The 21,397-nt window shown below is 50.1% G+C and overlaps 1 protein-coding gene across 1 annotated transcript in view; it reads left to right on the top strand.

Moving 5' to 3' along the window:
- Positions 1–21: 21 nt before the first annotated feature.
- FNDC5 (fibronectin type III domain containing 5) overlaps positions 22–21,397 on the top strand; it is a 31,443-nt gene continuing 10,067 nt past the window's right edge. Inside the window, exons 1-4 of the mRNA XM_019547848.1 lie at positions 22–173; positions 14,306–14,421; positions 15,611–15,809; positions 17,332–17,421. Of these exons, the coding sequence (XP_019403393.1) occupies positions 77–173; positions 14,306–14,421; positions 15,611–15,809; positions 17,332–17,421 (502 nt within the window). The 5' untranslated portion in view covers positions 22–76. The remainder of the gene's footprint in view (positions 174–14,305; positions 14,422–15,610; positions 15,810–17,331; positions 17,422–21,397) is intronic.

Raw genomic sequence — 21,397 nt, 5'->3', positions numbered from 1 at the left:
CGCGCCCGGCAGCTGTCCGCGGCGCTGAGCCGGGGTGCCGCAGGGGCCGCCGCCGCGCTTCCCATGTGCGCGCAGTATGCGCCTGCCCTGGAGGATGGATCACTGCCTCATCTACATCAACGCCTCGCTGCTCTTCTGCTTCAGCTACGCCAGCCTCTTCCTGGTGGAAGCAGGTAAGCGGCGGCCCCGGGCCGGGCCTCGCCGGGCGCCGGCAGAGGCGCGAGCGCCGGAGCGGAACTTCGCGGCGCCGGGCCGGCGGAGCCGGGGACGGGGACGGGGACGTCCCTCTGACCTGCACTATGCAGGTGGGGCCTCAGTGACCCTGACCGCAGCTGGACTGCAGGTAAGTGACGGGGACGGGGACGGGGAGGGAAGCCGCGCCGCGCCGTGTCCGGAGTCGCCCCCTCCCCGGCGTGCGCCCTGGTGTGGGGGCAAGGGGGAGGCTGCGCGATCTGCTTGCAGGGGGAATAGTTTCCCGTCATCGCTGGCTGGGACTTTGTTTTTGGGCAGTTCAAGGCAGGGGCTGGCTTTTCAGAAGTGACTAGCGGTTTTGGAGGCTGGCTTGTGACACCTTCCAGGGACCCGGTCTTGCTGGCTGGGAATCAGACCTCCTTCAGGTGTCTCGAGTCGGGTGCCCAAGGCATCCATCCGTCTGGGGAAAAGGCGGCTCGGGGAAGGCCGGTGTGGTGCGAAAGCGGCCGCCGTGAGGGACAGCGTAGTGCCGGACGTTCTCCGGGCGCTCACTGGCAAGGGCCTTGAAAAGGCAGACTCTCATCTCCCCTGATAAAGGGGCCTTCTCCTGTTCGCAGTCTAAATATTAACAGACAAAGTGAAGCCAGCTGCACCCTGCTCAGGTCGCGGCAGTTGAACTACAGCGGTTCCCCCCACTCCTTTTCTCTCTGTACACACCAACTTGCACATGGAGCCTGTGGGCTTCAGAGAGCAGACACCTATGTCAGAAGAGCATGTTGCCTACTTGCTGGGCTCATGGCCACAGTATAACTGGGTCCCTTTTTTCTGAGATGTTTCTAGTGGCCAGTTCCTTTGGGACATTGAGGAAGAAGCTTTCTGAAAGACAGAGGTCACCGTATACTTAGCTCTAATTTTAAAACGTATGTCCTCAGATACAGCCCCCTCTTCACACGGCTACCACGCTTTTTACCCAAGAGCCCAGCCTAGGGCTGTAAGTGCTCTGCAGGTTCTGACATGCGCTGCCCATAAAGCACACGGTTACGTTTAGAAAAGATCATTACAAGCCCAGACAGAATCAAAGGACGCATGAAAGTCCACCTCGCTCATTCATTAGAGCACAGGTAAGATGGCTTTGAGATGTTGTTGAAACAGCTGCCTTGATTTGCAAATGCTGACTGCAAGAATATCTTGCATTTCAGAGTACTGTACCCAGTCAGTGGTGACGTCCAGGTCTGGGAAGTGGACCTTCCTATAACGGATCCAGCCCGGTTAGGGGATAATCCTTGTTCTATTTGCACAGGGGCAGAAGTGATCCCAAAAATGTGCTTTTGGCTTTGACAGAATTGTCCCTGGTTGGTGTTCAAGTCCCAAAAGACACAGAAATCCTGGCCTAGCCACTTCCTAAACTGAAGCCTGGAAGATGGGGCGATTCATTCAAATATTCCTAAATGAATGACACGATGGGTAATGGACACAGCACAATAAAGGCATTTGCAATTGTAATACCCTGCCTGATTTCTCACAAACTAGGACAAGCTCTCCTTTATCCATATCCTTGAGTCACCTCAGAATCAGCTCACTGGGAGGAAATAAGGGGTTTGATTCTGGCTCTAATTGGCTTTTGTGTCTTTGTTTTAACAGTGTGTTTTAGTCATTGTTTGTATCTTGCAAAGTGTCTGGGAGACGTTGGTGGGATGGGTAGATACATAAACATAGCAGCACTGTCTAATGGTTAGAGAGAACTGGCAGGCAGGATTCCTAGGTCCTGTCCCCAGCTTTGCTAGTGTCTCATTGTGTGACCTTGGGGAAGTCACTACCCCTCTGTGCCATCCTTTTATTTAGCTGACTCCTGTCACCATTGTGTCTGAGTGCTCTGCAAACACAGATGAGCTCCTTCTCACAACTGCCGTGTTAGGAAGGAAGTGTCATTACCCCCATTTTCCAGAAAGGAAACAGAAGAGTGCGGGGATGGCATGAGTTAGGCAAGGTCGCACAGGGAGTCGGCGGCAGTGCACAGAATCAAAGCCACGTGTCCCGACCCCCAGTCCAATGCCTTCACCGTAAGACGGTTCTTCCTTGTAGGTTCTGCATCTCGATGAAATGAGGGTAATGGCACGTCCCTGCCGTGCGGGAGGCTTACAAGGACAAACTCATTAACGCAGCAAAGTGCTTTGAGATCCCCGCGTTGAAGGTGCTGGAGAAGGGTCAGGCTTGTGTGAGCTTACTAGTGGATTTGGCATGTGCTCGGTCAAGGGAGCCCTTGGGTTCCAACACTCGTCAGAAAGCACAACCCTGCTGAAAGCACGGGTGCTCCCCAGCAAAGAGGAAGAAGCACCTGTCTGCCTGATCCAAAGGAGATCTTTTGGGGTTGAGGCAATTATCAAAATCTCAGCTCCTGTATGGGCCAGATCCTGTGGAGATAGGATTGTGGCAATGCCCCAGCAGGCCCCGGTGGTGCACTTAGACACAGAAACACCTGCCCCTTGTGCCGAGTTCAGGCAGGGCATTTTCAAAGTAGGCTTGAGGCTGCACTGACTATTTAAACCCTTCTTCCTTAGCAAAGGAGGCCTACTGCAAATGCTGCCTGCTCGTTCAGTGTGAGTCTGGGGCTGGGCCCCTACCACGCATATAGTTGTGTGTGTTTTCTGTTTGGTTGCAGTAAGAGGAGCAATGCAGAGATGGCTGGGAAAGGAGGACAGTGTGGAAGGGAAAGGTGGTTGTGTAATAGCTTCTAACCTGTAATGCTGTTGGATGGCTCTTGGGTTCACACTGGCAATCACATTAGCAGAGCCCTCCAACTAATTTCTAGAGAAGCCTGCTCCGGGGGATCGCGGAGAAAACACTGAAGCCATTTGGTGGGTCTAAAATATGATTTAGCTGTATAATAGCGCTCGCCCTGGAGCCTGCATGGCCTGCTTTGCCTGGACTGTGAGTCCCCGAGCTGCTGTCGGCCCTCTCCCCGTCAGTCAGAAGTGGTGAAAGAGGGAAGTGAGCTGTGCAGAACACAGAGTCGCAGGGCTGCCATTATGGGCGGCTGGAGCAGCAGGGGGATGTATGCAAAGATAATGAAAGGCCTCGAAATAGGCCAAAGCCACTGCAAGCTCTGGGTGCAAATAGTTCTCCTGCAATCTGCTCCGCATAGCACATCCTGTCAGATTCATTCCTGGGAAGCAGAGGGGAAACTTCCCCGGGGGCATCAGGCAGCCGGAAACAGAAATCCCACAGAAATCAAGGGTGACATCTCCACTGACCTCGCGGAGCTGCTTTGAGCTCCAGGTCCCCTAAATTCAAGGAGCTGGGCACTTCTACTTTTTACATGAACTCGCTGCTGCTGCCACATCCACTGGCAAAAACAGGCCCCAAACATCTGGTGAGCTCCTGCTCCAAGGCAGCTCAATGCTGCCAGCTTTTCCAGGCTATCCTTAGTGCTCTTTAGCTATTCCTCATATTAGGCTTTTCCTATTCTCGTGGTACCAGGCTCTGTGCTCAGCTATCCCTGTGCAGTCCAAGGGCAAAGGGGGGAAAAGAGATGAAACCAAAGGCACTGGTTATTATATGAGGTGCCAAGGACCATCAGTTGCACTGATGCCCATGAGGACTCTGGGGACTCAACGTGTGGCAGGATCGGGCTCCTAATCAGAGACAGAAGTGAGAAGCCAAAGGAGGAATGCACTAGAAAACAACAGCCAGCCTGACACATCAGATTACATATGGCAAACAACCCACCAGAGCCTGTTCCCACCTCACTATGGCCTTAGAGCTTCCCAGTCAGCTGAGAGGCTCCATAAGGGCTTTACTGATTCCTGCATTTGGCAGAAATGATATTTAATTGAAGTGTGGAGGTTTCTAACCTGTGTCAGCCTCTCAGGAGGGAACTCACCATATAAAACCAACAAGGTTGCAGTAGCCTGTTCCAAATGCCACCTCCTTCAGAGAACGGTCATGGGGGAAAAATGGAGACTCATTTCACAGAGGAAGAAGCTCGCACACAGGTTAATCCTCCTCTCTTCCATGCACATGCATGCACAAGACAGAGAATTCACCACTGCCACATATTGTCTTCAGGGGAGCTGTGTGCCCACCTGTACTGATGCTAAATTTAATCTGCTCTTTTAGTACTGTTAAATAAAAACCTCCTCATCCATAAAGTGCCCAGAGTCCCAAATAAAGTCTGACACGAGTACAGTTAAGTTAAAAGCCTACATTCACCGGGAACTCAACTCCAATGTGCACAGTGAAGCCCAGAGTGTAGTCTGGTTGGGACTACATCGAAAAGACCCTGAGAGTGTATCAAACACTGATGCCCAACAGCTGCAGAATAATCATTTACTGCTCTGTACAGCTACATTTCTAAATGGGATGCACACAGCGCACAGATCAAACACAGCCCTAGTAAGATCAATACCGAGCTGGGTCCAGCAGAATCTAGTGAGGTTTCATAGTTTCATAGTTGTTAGGGGCCGGAAGGGACCTTACAGATCATTGGGTCCAGCCCCCCTGCACTTGGGAAGGAAAAACTGCTGGGATCAGATGGTGCTGTCTAGTAGACTGGTCATGGGAACAAGAGCCAGGAACTCACTGAGTTCTCCCCATGACTCTGACAGTCACCCACTGTGACCTTGGGCTGGTCATTTATCTGTGTCCTATTTTCCCCGTTTGTCAAGCCACGACCATAAATCGGACCTGTCTCAGGGAAGTGATGAAGGTTCATTGGCTAATGTCTGTCCCATGTCAGGAAGTGTTGTTGATAAGAAGCACTGAATTGTGACAGTATAAAAATAGGATGAAAAATCCCAAGGGCCTGGAAGAATGGGAGCCCCGGCTCTATTACTGGGAAAAGCCTGGAGACTGGAGGCTGAAAATACCTACTGGGACCAGTCCAAACCTTTGGGGCTCGGGGTTGGAATATTCCCTGCAGTGCATCTTCTAGCATTGTGTCCGGCTCGGGTTTAAATTGCAGTGGATTAGGTTGGTTCACTTAGAGTAATATGTAATTAGCATTATTTAGTATTTGTATTTCAGGAGCAGCTTCAAACCAGATTCATGCAAGAGGCCCCCTGTGTGCCACATCAGCGTTTCTTGTCTACCCCAAGACACTACTGACATAAAAGTCTCTTTACTGGGCATGACAGGTGAACTGAGAAAATATTCCACAAAGAGATACCGTGAATCCTTAGGCTGGGACTTTCAGAGAGCCTGATAGATGGTCCTTTCCCAGTAAATTGAGTGAGAACTGTCTATCCTAATCCTCTAGGTATCTTTGAACATCTCAGCTTTGTAGGACACAGGGTCTCCATCCACCTCTGCCTTTGGTGCTGCTGTTCAATCATATCACAGAGCATCTGCTGTGCTCTCAGAGCGATTTCTGTCTTAAGTGCTAAGAACTGTGTTCTTCCATCACCTCTGCAAAGAAAACCAATTAGCTCCTCTGAGTAAAAGTAGCACAAAGGAGCAGATTGTTACTAGTGCTGCCCAAGTGCCAAACCAGAGTGATTTTCTTCACTGTTTCACATAATACTCTGCCCGTCTCCATTTCAATGCATTTTACAAACTCAATGGTTCACCACAGCCCACCCTGAAGAGGAATGTTGCATTATCCCCATTTCATGGATGGGAAAAACTGAGGCACTGAGCATTTTCAGAGGCACCCCACATTTAGGCCTCGACTTCCCAAAGGACTTGGCATATAGTAAGCACTGACCTCTGTGGGAAAACACAGCTGTGACAGTCACAATGGTGACTGCCGAGCACCTTGAAACATCCAACCTTTATTTAGATGGCTAGAGAAAAACTGAGCTTTTCTGAATAGCTGGACCCAGGTGTGACTCTGACCCTGTGCGACGCATGGTGCTTAAATGGGCTGGGGTAGGAATAGCACCCAGAGCCTTTCATTCTGTAACTTGAACTGTGGGCTACAAGGCAACCCTCTCTCAAACACCATCTTCTGCAGGTGATACAGTTCCTGGAGGCTGAGGTATTCTCTGCAGTGACAGCTGGCTAGAGGATTTGCACAGGAAAGATAAAGGGTTCTCTGGAGAGGGAATAAGAGCAGATAGATTTTTTTTCCCCTTCCTGGGTTAGGCAGCAGATGATTCTGGTCACATAAACCACCCCATGTGCTTTGGACTTGCTGAATTCCAGGCTGTGAACAAATTAACTTCTTTTGCCAAATAATTTGTTAGCATTTCCCCCCCGGGAGCTTAGGGTTTGAATCATCTAATTGGAACAAAACCTGCAGTTTGATATGAAAATGGTTAACGGGGCTGGTACAGGATCTCCGAGCCAACAATCTGTATCCACATCAAACAGAGGGGAATCAAAGGGGAGCTGCTACAGCTCGGAGACAAGTGAGTCCAGAGCTGGCGTCCAGCTGGGAAAAAGTGTGGGGAAACTAGCCCCGTGTTAGGCATTAAGAAGTGAGGTGTAAAGCTAATTAGAGACACATTGCTCCTTTCTCACCATGTAAATATAGGAGGGCAGAGGAGTCCCTTGGTCTATCAGGAAGGACCAGCAGTTTTATCACTATCAGCTTGTTCTGTCTCTTGGGTGATAAACTAATTGTCCCTTGGTCTCTAGAAGAGCATCTCTCTCAGAGCATCTCTCTCATAGTACACAGATAAGGGGCGGCCTGCAAAGTGGGACATAAAAAGGGCCGTGACGGTGATCTGGCCCTGGGTGTACAGTCTTAAAACCCAACCCAAGCCCTATCTCTGCCTCTCTCTAGGATTTAGCCATCTTGAGGCCTATTAAACCAATGCTGGAGAAGGATGATCCTGGGTGCTATGCTCATGATGACCTGGCAGTCGGTATTCCCATGTACTCCAAAGGGAGACTTGTGGGATTAAAGTCTGAGGGGCAGAGTCTCTCCTGTGGCTGAATGCTATTCAGTTGACGAGAGTGGGGCAAGGGTGACAGGGAAGCGGCTAGGTTGCACACCCATGCAGGTGTGACCTAGTACAGATGAGGGGTTGCTTCAGGGGGATCCCACGCTGGCCTGTTAGGAAGAGAACCCAGTTCCTTTGCAGTGTCTGTGTATCACAGAGAGTCTCAGTCCTCAGTGGGACTCCGGCTTTCTGCCTTTGCGTGTACCCTCCTCGCACCATGCCAAGTTGGTGAGTAGGAGCCATGGGGTTTGCCCCATTACTACAGCATTTTTATGACAGGGAGGCAGCCTAACTGACTCCTTGGGAGCACTGCAGAACCACCAGTGGGGTTTGCTTTTGACACCATCAGCTCATAGCAAACAGCACCCGTTTCCCCCGCGTGACTCAGAGCCTGAATGGCAGTGGTGGGTCCGTACTTCTTCCCACTCCCCTTCAGGCCTGGGTCATTAAATCACTCTGGAAGGCTGAAAGCTGCTTCAGCCCTTGCAAAATATGTTCTAAGTCAACAAGCAATTAGACCTGTGGAAGAAAATCCTGCTGGCAGCGCAGAGAAAGGGATCTGAGAGGGAGCCAAACAAGTCCTTTCACATATACTTCTCTTTTTCAGACAGAAAGGACCCCTGCAGCCCAAGAAAGCGGAGGGGGTGGGTTACAGTGCCTCCAAGAGAATGTTGTTCAGGAGCTTAACAACAGGTCTTTGCCCTGCAGGTCATGTTCTTATGCCTCTTGCTTCCTCTGGAAAGGTCACAGCAGAGGGAACAAAAAGGCACTGTGATTTAATCCTGACATTTACTGCTTCTCCAGGGAAAGGCCATGTAGCTGGCTGGTACCGCCCGGGCCCAAGGAAAGTGGCAGTGGGACAGATCAGTCCACTCCCGAGCCCCAGTAGTGACCTAGGCACCCCCTTCCTGGAGGCTCTGGAGAACTTGCCCCTCGCAGCAGAAACGAAGCAGCTTGCAGAATCGGCTGAGGGATATGAGAATACCCATGGTCCCAGTACAGCCATGTCAGCGTAGGGAGCAACTTCCCTGTTCTCCAGCTCCTTTCAAGTGCTGCTTCTGAAGGAGTTGAACATAAAGCGAATAGATTGCATGGGCAGTTTCTGCCCTTGGTACCTCTGACCTAGAGACCAACCCAGAAAGGGGCTCAAACACCAGCTCCACTTCCTGAAGACAGTATGCAGCCTGTGGAGCTGGCCTCAAAGGAGGTAACATGACTGCAGAGCCTTGCTTCTGTGTACTTTAATGACTCTCTCCTGCCACTTACAAAGCAAAGGGGAATGAGACTGACTTTCACTCCCAGCTACACGGGAAAGGCTGGTCGGGGAGAGCTGCAAACTCAGAATCGCTTCCAAAGAAAGATCCAGAGCAACAGTGAGCGTGTCCTGAGACAGGCCAGAATCCCCTGAGCTCCTGGCATGGACTCCCATTGTGACCAATGGCACCTCATTATCCTGCCTCAATTTCTCCAGCTATGCAATGGGCATACAAATGCCCACTGAAGTTCCAAGGGAACATAACAGAGTAGTTAGTTTATATCTACTTGACTCTTTTGGAGCCCACTCCCTTCTGCAGTTGGATGCCAGAAGGTCCTCCAAATACTTTAACCCTGATCCTAGGTGAAAGAGTCAGGTTCTCTTAGAGAGGCTGATACTGTGTAGATTCTTTTACACACTCATACATATATGAATGCCCCTTTGCACTCTTACACACACACAAATGTCTCCTCTGCACACTCACACATACACAAACATCCCTTTTGCATGCTCATGCACACAGGAACGCCCCTTGTGCACACTCACACAAGCGCCCCCTTTGCACTTATGCACACAGGAGCACCCCTTGCTGCAGGCACTTGCTGCAGGCACTTGCTGCAGGCTTGTGAATTTCCACAATCAGGTGTCCTGATTCTGAAAGCTCCTCTCACAGAAAGCACACATGATTCCCTGGGCCTTTACCTAGACAGTGACTTTCATTTCTTTCTTTCTCAGCCAACATTGTAAAAAAAAAAAAACATCCACATCTAATCTTTGGTCTGAGACTAAAAGATACCTGGGTGTCTTCCTCCAAGGAAGCCAGTGACAAGTGGCAGGAGATTTGGGGTGGGATTTGGAAAATGACTTAGGAGAACAAGCTTCATTGATTTTCAGTGAGACTCTGGCTCTAAAGACACTTGGGAGCTGTTGCAAATCCCACTCTAAGACCCCAGCAGCAGGGGCTTGAGGAAATTGCATAGGCATAAGGAAGAGGCGATCCTACAGGAAGCAGCTGACAGAGTGAGATGGAATGGAAACTGGTAAGGGCTCAGGGATAAATGAATTGGACACTGAGAGGAGAAAGCTTTCAGGGAACTGGCCTAGGGGGATGACTGAAGTTGATGAAAGGCATCTCTCCTCTCAAGGCAGAGGAGAGAATAAAGAATATCTCTGAAACCTGCTGTAGTGGCCAAGCTGGAAAACAGATAGATCTGTCTGGATCCCGGTCTTAGAGCACTGCGTGGGTCAGGTACCTTTTTAAGCAGCCACCCAGGGGACCAGGAGAAATCAGTCTAATGGAGCACTACTGCTCTCTTTTTGTTTAAGATGTTCTTAAGGCAAGACATTAGCTAACAAGGATGATCTCTTATATCAGCTTCACTGTATCACTTATACATGGGGGATTAGGAATATTTACAGTATTAGGGAACTACAGGTTCTAAGAACAGATTAGATACTGCACACTATATATGGCATTAAATATACACACGATATTAGCTATGGAGAGGCTGTTGGATATAGATCAAATCTACTAGACAGAAGCTATTAGGAGTGGACGGTACTGTATTAGGGTACTGGCTCTAGCACCACTAGTGAATAGCTTAATAGTTTGGCTGTTAGGCACAGATAATACTAAGGGGTATATATGAGCAGGCATTACCTAAAAGGTAAGGTTGAGGCAGCAGTGGCTCTGGCTATGGATCAGGCAGGTATCAGACAAAGTACTCTACGTATTATTTGTGCTTTCAGTCTCCCTCACTAAGAGAGATACTGGGTGATCATGGGCTGACAAACCTGCCAGCAAGTGTTATAATATGACCCCCCATGAGACTATCAACATAACAGGAAAACGGTAGGTTTCCTACCCCACAGGCCTCCTGCCCTTGATGGCAGGAACTGCTGTTTGGAAGACGAAAAGCCAGGGACTGATCAGTCCAAAGCTGGAAAGCATTGTCTCTCTTAAAAAAAAAAAAGAAAGGCCATTAATAATCAGCAGAGCATTTAATGAGAGGCTAGAAGGAGTTCTCAGCATTAAGAGGGGATTAATGGTAATCTTCACTGCTTCTGCCTCCTTGCTGCATGGAAAAGGCTATGACCTGCTGCTGCTGAAAAGGCCCAGGGCCTGGAGGAGTGAGGTCTGGCTGGTACACGCAGCATCCAGACCTTGCTGGGCTGGGGTCCACCCTGTGAAAGCTCCCTGTTGGAAGGAAACAAGAGAGAAATCATGGCTTCTGTCAAAGCAGCAGCTCCCTGGTCATCACTGGTGTGACTTCCACCTCACTGAACAAAAGGGACTGTGAGTACCACGGGCAGAGAGAAAGGAATGATTTTTCCTGTGCATGCACGTATCAAACCCAAATGCCACCAGAGACGGTGCTCTGATGGGGTCACAGCCCTTGGGCTGGAATGAAGTTAAACTGCTGATTCACACGCCCGGGAGCACACAGGTTGATTATTGACCGAAAGTCTGAGGCACCACGGCTGGGGCATGGGGAAGAAGTGTGTGCGAACAGGGCCAGGTGCCGACTGCACAGAACGTCCCCCAGATCCCCGCCTGCGCGTTGGAACGAGCTCCCTTTGGATGTACACCACCCCTTCTGTGCTCCCTTTTGGGAACAGTTTGAGCTTTACTGGCACCAGCGTGTACCGCAAGCCAGATTCTGGAGCTGCACACTCAAGTGTTAAAGGGACCTTGCAGCTAGATTTGGGTGTCTGTGTGTTCATGGTGGAAATGCTCACTGACTTCTCAGCCCACTGAGGAACAGAAACCAGAGGCATAGGCCAGGGTGATCCTTGAAGTCGGGTGGGGGTCCTTTGTTTCCCCAAACGTCCACCTATAACCAACTGACCTGCCCATGGGACTCATAGCTGGTATGGTGTGCATCAGTCAGCCTCTTTTAACGTAAAGGACAAATTTAGTCTGCGACAGAAACTGGATCCAGTCTATCCAGCCACAATCTACTGGAACTGCAAAGAACTGGGATGGACCCTCGAGAGTTAAAAGTTCATGGGATAAATCTGGATGATGAACAGATTGGAGGAAACCACAATCTGTTCACGGATCTTCCAGGAGCTGACAAAGAGGCCGCATTTACTGAACACATATATAGCTGCAAATTGTTCGCTCAGTTCTGTGAATGGGAAACTCGTGGCCCTTGCTTTCTATTTCTGTCAAAGGCTGGGTGGGGCTGATTCTCCTCTCCCACCCATGCTATGCTGGTCCAACACTACTGATTTGGAATGACTCCTGATTTACAGGGGTGTGAGGAGAGAGCAGGCTTAGACCCATTGTGTTGGATTGGTGAGCATCTTCCCTTCATTCTGACTCTCCCTCTCTGGGTCTCTCCTGTGCAGACAGGCTTAGTGAAGTATCCTCGACCCTCTTCCTCACCTGATTTCTCTCCTATGAGACTCCTGCTCTATTGGTTCCAGTCTCTGTGAATCAGACTGGTCTGCAACCTAAGCACGCTTCCCTACCACCACTCAGCCCCAGTCTTGTCTCACCTGCTCGGGTTGAAGGTGTTTGTGCTGCTTCTCTGTACCTGCTGTCTCTTCCCGACTCCCCCTCACTTTATGGCAATAGCAAATGGAGGCATTTTTGCCAAGAAGCTTTCCTCAAGATCACGAATGCCCCTGCTAAACTACAGAGATGCAGATGCCAGCCTAGGTGCCACCTGCGTATACCTCTCTCTCCATCTCTGGATGTGCCTGTACTGACACACACTGCTTTCTCTTACTAAAACAATAATTCACCTTACTCAATAGTCTTCCCTATCCCAGGCTCCATAAATCAGTCTGTGCTGCAGCAACTTCCCTCGACAACCTCCAGGAGAGCGCAGCAGGCCGGGCTTTAACAGTACAGATGTACTTCAGGAAGCGCTGCATGCCCGGCTTGATGCAAGGCTGTTGGGCTGCAGCTGGAGACTGCCGGGCCTCCCATCTCTCAGCTCTGCCATGCCCTCCATATGTTCTCGCAAATTCAGGAGGCATGACTCACAGACGTCCTTGTATGAATCTCTGCTGACTGCCCCTTACTAAAATTAGACCCTACTCTGTCTTGCCTGTAGGCTTTTCAAGTGGGTTTGGTAATGACAGAAGGTACAGATGGGCAGATCAAAGTCCTCCGTTTGTACCCCAGCAAGTAGAGCAAGTGTAGTGCTCCAACAACTGAGGCCGGAGTAGGACCGGTGCTGGGCAGCAGAAGGGAGTTTTGACCCCTTGGTCCATCTTTTCTTGACCTCTCTGCTGGGACAGCCAGGGAGGGACTTAGTGACAATGTTGATGGGGGTGTTTGGCATCCTTTAGGAAGGGGAGTGAGACCTCTGACTCATTTTACATATGCCGCCAAAAAGATGGTGGAGACTGACTGGATCAGGTGAAAGGCTCTTCCTTTATAAAGGCTTTGAGTGTTCAATCATTAGCCAATGCCCTGAGTTACATCACTGCTCCAGTCTTCTGCAATTGCAGCCATCTGGGCCAGGGACTCTTCTGTTGCCTTTCATTCCTCCCTAAAGGACTGTGGGCTGAGTTCATCTGGGCCTGAAAGTCTTGTCCAGCCCTCATGCCTCACAGCCTCATCCTCTCTCATACTTTTAAAGCATGATCACATATGCTGGCACTGGCCACTCTGATGGCTTGAAACAGTGTTGTTGGGATGGGGGCACGGGGTCACTACACAGCAAGGTTTCAAAAACACACTGGCCACGTGCTAGAAAGCTGCCAGTCCTGTTTTCTCCTTGAGGACGTTCGCTGGGAGTGAAGTCGCTTGCAGATTTTCCCATGTGAACCTGGCTGTTTCCTGCTCCGCTCAAGGGGCTGGAGCTGGCTACAAGGCGGTGATGCAGAAGGCTGAGGCTTGCTGTAGCACCAGGGTCTCTGAAGAGGCAGGAGGCTGTAGGCAGGATTGTTAATCTTGGTGTATTTCCACCCTTGGAAGTGGGGGATGCCTATTTCAGCTGCTTCACTGCCTTATATTTTGGTCCCTGGAGTGGAATCCATATGAAAAGTGGATGCCTAGGCCCCTATATGATTCAGGAAGGTAGGAGCCTCAAAACAGGACTGGGAATTCACTGCCTGCAGCTAATGAATGAGAAGCACTGGAGGTTTTCTGAGCTCTTGTGTCTCCTTGCACCTGAGAGTCCTCACCCAAGGGCTCCCATTCACTTGGGGTCTACAGCCCCTCTGGTACTTCCATACAGCCCCTTGTCCCCCGTGCAGTGGTGCTCTGATGCCCTCACAGCACACTGTAAGTGGGGAGGGATATTCAAGAAATCCTTTGCTTTGAACTTCTCAGAGCAACCAGCTTCTTCCCAGTCAGCCCAGCAGCCTCACAGCCACGTGCAATTAAAATAAAGGGGCTAATACATAATTAACAGATCATAAATAATTACTAAATCACTGTTTCTTCTTGGCCTGGTGGCACGGTCAGGCAGAGAGTTCGTGTTAGCCACAAGGCAGGAATAAAAATAAGATCAACATGAAGTAAACATGCCCCTGCTTACGGCACCTGCAGTTTTAAAGAGGGCGCCAGCATTTCCGAAGCTCCGCGGAAAGTTCTCATCCTGGGAGGTGTGGGGTATGCCCCGCGCCTCGCTGCAGCTGGAGACAGGGAGCCATGTGTGAGAAAGAGAGGATGGGATGGTGCTCTAGGGCTGAGAGGTTTCACATACAGTCTCAAAGGGTTAAAAATGTCACACGGGCAGGTTTAATGCCAATCCTAATCATCTAGGTGGGGAGGAGAAGCTAGAGACCTCCCCAGGGCTTGGGTGGAGCTCCACAGGTCTGCAGCCACACATATGAAAGCCATATACAGACTCCTCCTTTCTGAGGGTCACTGGCTGAATGGGGTTAAATCCTACAGCAGGAGATTGTATCTGCCTCTGCAAGGCAAATGCCCTCTGCCTCTCACTAGCCCCTTCCCCACCTGTAGCAATGCCTTTTTCCTGATAAAGCTTATGCTTTCTTGCCCTTGCAGATAGCCCCTCTGCTCCAGTCAATGTTACAGTCAAGCATCTGAAGGCCAACTCAGCTGTTGTGACCTGGGATGTTCTGGAGGATGAAGTCGTCATTGGATTTGCAATCTCCCAGCAGGTATCCTCATCACTGCTGCCCCGTTTCACCTCTGCCGGGCCCCCCTCTTCTCTACCCCAACACTTCCCTGGGCTTAGGGGCTGGCAGAGACGAGGGCAACCTCTGAATTTAAGCCCACCACCTTGCCTGCAGCTCTTGCAAGGCCCTTAAGAAGCTGGCGCAGAATCACCCTCTTTTCTTGCCTTATCTCATCTCATCCCCCCTGGGAATGCATCTTGGCCAGGGTGGCTGCAGGGAGCAAGATAAGGTAATACCACCAGATGCCTGTGCGAGGTGGTTTAGTGGATCCCACACCGCCAGCACCCTTCTAACTAGGATGTCCAGCAGGAAACCAGGGGAGCCGAACTCCCCATCCCTGTAGGAAAGGGGCTGGGCACATCACCAGGAAGGAGTCTCAGAAGTGAGCGCTGGCTGGGCTCATGTAGCTCATGCTACAGTGGTGTCGTTAATAGGCAGGAGGCTTCAGCTTCCAGGGACCGATCCAGCACTTGGCACTTACATTAAGTGCACGTACAAGTAAAGCTAAGTCTTCCTCAGGGAGGAAGCTCCCTCCCCGTGCGAGGCGCAACAGGACACTTCCTCCCCTTCTCCAACCTTGGGCCTCATCCCGCTGGCTCACCACCACTCAGCTATGTGTTGTGGCAAGAAAACCAGCTTGAGGCATGAAAGGGAAAAACTGTGGGGCCTGGAGGTGCTGGGAGCTTTGCTGCTGCCTTCAGTGAGGGCAGGAGCAGGCTATTACCCTGCAGCACCATCGCGGTTCCCAGGCGCCTCTTCCCCAAGCAGCGACTGTGCCCTGCCAGCCCTAGCAGACCTCAGCAATGACTATGCCCAGCGTGTCCGAGTGCCTCTAGGGATGGAGCAGTGAGGACCTGCATGCAAACCCCGTCTCTAAAAACCAGGCTGAGGGACCTGTTGTCTCACTCTTTTGGGATTAAATTTGCCTGGTTAAGACTCCTGTCAGGACTAAGTTAGAGGTGGTGCCTTGGCCTCGTGTTGGGCTTGGTGCCGGGCTGAAATATCCCCTTCAGGTCACTCTCAGTTTTGCCCTGTCTCTCATTCTGGGGCCCTGCTTCCCTCGGTCACTCCCAAGGAGAATGGAAAGGGTGCAGGCAGCATGGGATCTGCCATGCCCCAGAGACAGAGCCCTCCCCCTGATCTCATGGGCTTTCCTGCCTCGGGCTTGCAGAAGAAGGACGTGCGCATGATGCGCTTCATCCAGGAGCTGAACACCACCACACGCTCCTGTGCCCTCTGGGACCTGGAGGAAGACACCGAGTACATCGTGCACGTCCAGTCCATCAGCATCCAAGGCCAGAGCCCGGCTAGCGAGCCCGTGCTCTTCAAGACTCCCAGAGAAGCTGAGAAGCTGGCCTCAAAAAATAAAGGCAAGTATAACCGAGGCCTTCTGTGGCCCCCTTGGCTGCCCAGGTGGGGTGAGGGGGAGCTATGGAGAGGGGGGACTGATGCATTTCCAAACAAGAATAGCTGAACTAAAAGCATTTGGGACTTGATTTTCCTCTCACCACTGCAGTGGAGATGGTGGGGCTTCAAACCCTACCTATGTCAGTATGTGAGCTTGCTTATTTAAAGCTGGCAGCCTAACTGCAGTGTAGACAGACCCCTAGTAAGTGCAGGAGAATCCAGCTCACACGAGCTACAGGTCACTTCAGAATAAGACTGTACTAATGTCTAGGCAGGGCCAGGCCCTCATGTGATCCCATCGTTAGTACAGAACCCGCTGCCCGCAGCAAGCTGGCTGTCTCGGTGGAACAATGCCAGAATCTTAATCGTGCTGCCAAACCTTGACCCTCCACTCCTCTTTTATCTGGGTTGTAGCAGAAGAGGCACAGGAGATGGGGAAGGTGTTTTCAGGGCTGGCATCCAGGAGGAGATTGCCAATCAGCCTAGCAAGCGAAGGACGCCAGGGGAAATTCCTGGTCAGGCACTGCACTCGGTTTGAGTTAGAAGCCCTGGGACTGCCACCGTGGTATTGAGATGAGGCCCTGAGACTTACTCATACTTCCTCTGCTTGGATTCAAAGTCAGCAGAGAAGAGATCCCATTTCCTGACATGTCAAGCGTCTGCCCAATCTTTAAGTCCAAGCAGAAAAGAGCCTTCATTTTTCCTTCTGGAAAAACATCCGGCCATTTCGGGTCACATAAATGCAAGTCAAACTGATGCTTCACATCATCAAGGCACTCTAGCAAGCAGGAGAGTTAAAGAAGTTCATGTCTGAGAGGGTCCTTGATGACTCCTTAAGGCCCTGAACAGGCCTTTCAGCCAGGACTCAGAGCATGCAGTGAGTTCCTGGCTCATCCTGCTGCAGTGTTTTGGTGCCTATAACCACCGAACTGCTGCTCATCTGAAAGCATGGAGAGAAGCACTGCCTACTTCCCAGGGGGCCTGAGTGATGCTCTTCTTTGTGCTTCGAGGTCAGGGAGGCGCACTATGCCCTATGACGGACTAATCTTTCCTGTATTCCTCAGTTCTACTAGAAAAGACTATGTGAAGGGCATAAATCCACAGCCGGGGTGGTAGGAATGCCACTGATGGCTGGAACACACACAGCTTAGACATTATGGTGATAGACACTCCAACAAATGCCAAACCAAGGAGCAGAATGGAGACACTACATCTCACTGAAAGTTTGGATAACCTTTGAACTTCATACACTCCTAGTGCAGGCGGGGGCGCAGAGATAAACAGGTGAGCAATGGGGAATTTTCCTGCAGCCAGTTGGGTTTATTCTTCCAAGTCTACAAAGGGGATTTCTGGTTTGCAGCCACTCAGCATTGATCACCAGAGATCTGTGGGTTGGGAAGGAAGGAGTATGTGAAGAGAGTAGGCAGAGTCTGACTGACTTCATTGCATGGTTGGCTTTCATTGTCTTTCTCTCCCCCTGGGCAGATGAGGTGACGATGAAGGAGATGGGGAAGAAGGACCAGCTTCGAGCAGGGGAAATTCTCATCATTGTCGTGGTGTTGTTCATGTGGGCAGGTCTGTAACCCGTCTATGGCAAAGGCAGCTCACGTCCCCTGAGTCAGCTCGCTTGCTTTGTTTGCATGCATGAATATTTGCACAAGATGCTCGAAAAGAGAAATCTCAACTCTCCCAACTACAGCATGACATATTTTGCAAAAAATGCATTTCATCTTCCTCTGGGCATGGGGCACTGTTAGAGGCATGATGCTGAATTATTTGGATAACTGCTCTGATTTGGTACAGCAGGAGGTAGGATAACAGTTTTAACAAACAAATTGCCTAATTTGCTGTGGCAAATCCTATATTCTGAATCCTTCTAGGTAACATTGATGAAAACACCCTTACCCTTCTCTGGTTATTAAAGCAACATGGCCTAATCAACTTGTATCAGTGTCACTATCTGGCTTATTATAAGCCTGTGAGCCACATGCAAAGCCATGATTTTTGTAAAGAGGTTCAGCTAATACACTGACAACAAACATCGCAAGTCAAGAGTGAGATATGGCCTTCAGCCTCACACCCAAGCATCCACTGTTGTATTTACTAAAACCCACTTCAGGCTCCATTAAAATAATAGAACTGTTAAAAGAACAAATGGTCTGAAGCAACAAAACATAAACCACCAAGACAGCCCTAAACCTGAATTGGATATAAAAAGCAAAGTTTTAAAGACCCAAACTTCCCACGTATGCAAGCTCAGAACTGATCAGCTTTGTACTGACTAGTATCAGCAAAGCCAGGGGGAAGGTGATGAGCTGTGGGTAACCATTTTGAAAAGGTCAATGAATGGTACAGAGAGGAAAGCATCCAGGGAACTGTCCCAGTCTGAATAATCTGTATATATGTGAGAAGTTCCCACTACCTTACTCCTGTGATATTCCCCTGGACTTCTGTGAACTGTCAGGCCTTAGAATGGCTCTTTGGGTTGAATGGGCCAAGAGCTGGGGAGGGCAAGGGGAATTATGAGACTATCAAAAGGAAGAGGGAAGCCAGGGGGAGCTGTGGGGTGCTCAGCACATTGCTTAGGTGCCTAAAAGTGGTCTTCAGAGCCTACCCTGAAGACCCCATTTTTGAAAATCTTGGCTCAGCTCTCCAGGCCTCACTCAGTCTGTGGCCTGACTGCGCCAATGTGAGCTGTGCTACATCAGGCTGGTTTGAAAAACCTGTAGCTTAAAAGCAGGGCCAGCTACACAGGAGGGGCTGAGGAGAAGGGTTGCAGGGTGAGGCAGAGTATAGATTATCAATCCTGGGGCCACCTTGCAATGGGAAGAGCTTAGAAGAAGGTATATGGGAGCTCCACAGACTAATGGGGCAGCTAGCAAGTGGGTTATTTAATTCACTACCCCAGCATTATGATATTTGCAATATCATATGATAAAAGAAAAGAAGAACACCCAAGGTGTTTAGGAAAGCAACAATTTCTGCAGTATAAATTTGGGACTCTGTACACTCATAAAGCTATATGACCCCCTATAGAGCCATACCTATTTGCAAAGACCAGCCTGGCCCACGTGTTTTAATCCAGGTCCTCTGTGAGAGAGAAACCCCCTTCCTGGATATGGTGCTTTCACAGTGTTCTCTGCATCCAGCACTTTGGCTCGCGCAGGTTGGACCCTTAATGAGACGGGGGAAATAAAGTCTGTGCTCACTGCTCTCCGGATAGAGTCCCAGCTTTCTCCTGGCCTCCATTCAACAGCTGCTGCTGCCACATCAAACATTCATGAAGCAGCGCAGTGCACTGCTCGGCAACCCCCCATCACAGTGGCCTAGGGGAGGATATTTCAGGTGAAACAAAGGAACTGGCACACAAGGAAATTAATGATACAGTAAATTGTACAACCCGTAAAATGCAGCCTTTCCTCATTGGCATTAATGGCCTTTGTGCCAGATGGAAGGGATCACCACGTACACTGTGCGTGCACAGATCCGTGCAGAAAAACAACTACTGCTGGGACAGAAAGCCACCACATTCGGGGCGCGAGGTTAAAGACAAGTGTCCCCACGTGCCCTCCGAGAACGTGTGAGAGGCACCACAGAAGATGATTTCCCCGTAGAGAGCAGTCACTCAGACCTCTGCCCCTGAATTATGAACTGGTGATTTTCCCTCTGGAAAATCGGGTCTGTGCCTGAGCTCTGAGGCAGGGACTGCCAGGGCAGAAGGCAGCTCCAAGGCGACACAGAGCTTGAGTGTCACTGCCCTGCTTCCCTTGGATCTTCCCTTGCTAGGTGAGGTGCTCCACTCCCTTGCCATCCCAGAGCGCAGCCTGACTCACAGCCGTGCTTCTGGCAGTCTAACAGCTTTGAAATGCTTTCAGCTGTGTTTGTATGCTCCCTCATTTTTTTCCCAAAGCCCTACTGATTGCTATGCTTAGGGAGGGTTAAACTATGCCCTCCAGGGACACTGGGTGAAAATCTCTTCTGGCGTAAGCTCCTGCAGTTTTGCTGACTTCGGTGGAGCTGTTCTAATTTACATTATCGAGGGATTTGGCCTAGTTATGCTAAAATTCAGACAACCAGGGGTTGTTTCCACAGAGCGATCTGGAGGTGAAATGAGGTTGCAAACCAGAGATCAGATAAACCGGGCAGGGGACACTTGTGTTCCCCTAGGATTCCTTCCAGGCATAAGTGAATCCAAGTGGTCTGGCAGCAGCAAAACCTGATCCACATATAATATTTCTTCCACTAAGAAGTCTTCAGTTAGCCAAGCCGTGATACCTGCTTTTCACAGGCCGCTCTCCGCTAATGATAATAACCAAATGAGAACCCAGACTAATGGTACGGGAAATCCAACGTCTCTGCTCCTTTATGTCATTTAGATAAAGAAGTTACCATCTCTGCATTATTAGATACAAATCTCCTGCCTATAAGAATAATCATTTGGGATCAACTATTTACATGAAGTAACTCCAAGTTTAAAGCAACACGAGGGGATCCAGTTTCCCTAACATTCAGGTCATGGTGCGAGCAAAGAACAAGCCAACATTGTGAAGTTGATGGGGAAGTGCTTCTTTTAGACAAAATGGAGGTCTGTGGGTGGGGGAAATCTCTGCAAAACTGACAAGGTGTTTACAGTGTTTCAATCTGAAAATGACTTTTCCCACCCCTGCATCTGATGCAGCTGTGATTCAAATGTGGAGGCACTATAAGTGAATGCAAACTATGGTTAGTCTCAGCTCACATATGGATTTAACCTTCTTTGATGGCCCAGTGCAGGTAGCATGAGGCTTGGAGTTAGGGCCTGGATTCTAGTCCTGACTTCAGCTTTGCCCCTCTGTGCCTTGCTTTCACAAATAAGGATGATGTTATGTGGGCAGGTGTCAAGATGTCCTCCCAAGACTAACCATTTGCTCACATGCCCAAAAAAAGAATCTGGAAGACAACATGCAAAAGTGACACCTGGTGACAGCTGCCATAACAACATTTATCTCTGCAAAAGCCTTTGAGATCGACAGGTGGAAAGCTCCATGTATGTGCAGGGTCTTATTGCTAGGAGAGTTGGAGTCTCTCCCAGCAGGGAAGAAGCGGTACCTCCCTGGCACCCCCATCCCTGTGTTTGGACCCTGTAGGCCGAGGTGTTGTTATGGGGTCAGGACCCAACAGAGAAGCATCTGTGAAACACTTTCATTCTCTTCATTTGTCACAGTTGCCTCTCCTTTGCTCTCCATACACTAAGTGTGTGGGAGGAAATTTCCACTGGTAGTTCTCTCTGCTGTAGTGTGCTCATCACATCCTGCAGCTCTGCAGCCTTTCTCTTAGCTCCAGGGAAACAGAGCTAAGAAAGCCCATTTATAGTGAAGAGAAATTCCAGGATGCCCCTGTGCTTGCAAGGCAGAGATCCCATTAAACCTTCCCACGTGGCCAGGGCTGACTGCTGTCCAAATGAAGAGCTTAAAGCACCTGTCCCATTTAATGAAAGGCAAGTGGGACCCAGTTAATTTTCTCCCCCACTGGCTTAGAGCATAATTTCTCACTGTGACGAGGGGCGACTATA

The sequence above is a fragment of the Crocodylus porosus genome, unplaced genomic scaffold (genome assembly GCF_001723895.1).
Source record: "Crocodylus porosus isolate Cpor-Errol unplaced genomic scaffold, CroPor_comp1, whole genome shotgun sequence".
Lineage (NCBI taxonomy): Eukaryota > Metazoa > Chordata > Crocodylia > Crocodylidae > Crocodylus > Crocodylus porosus.
The sequence above is the reverse complement of the archived record's forward strand: the minus strand, read 5'-3'. Positions and strand labels throughout refer to the sequence as shown.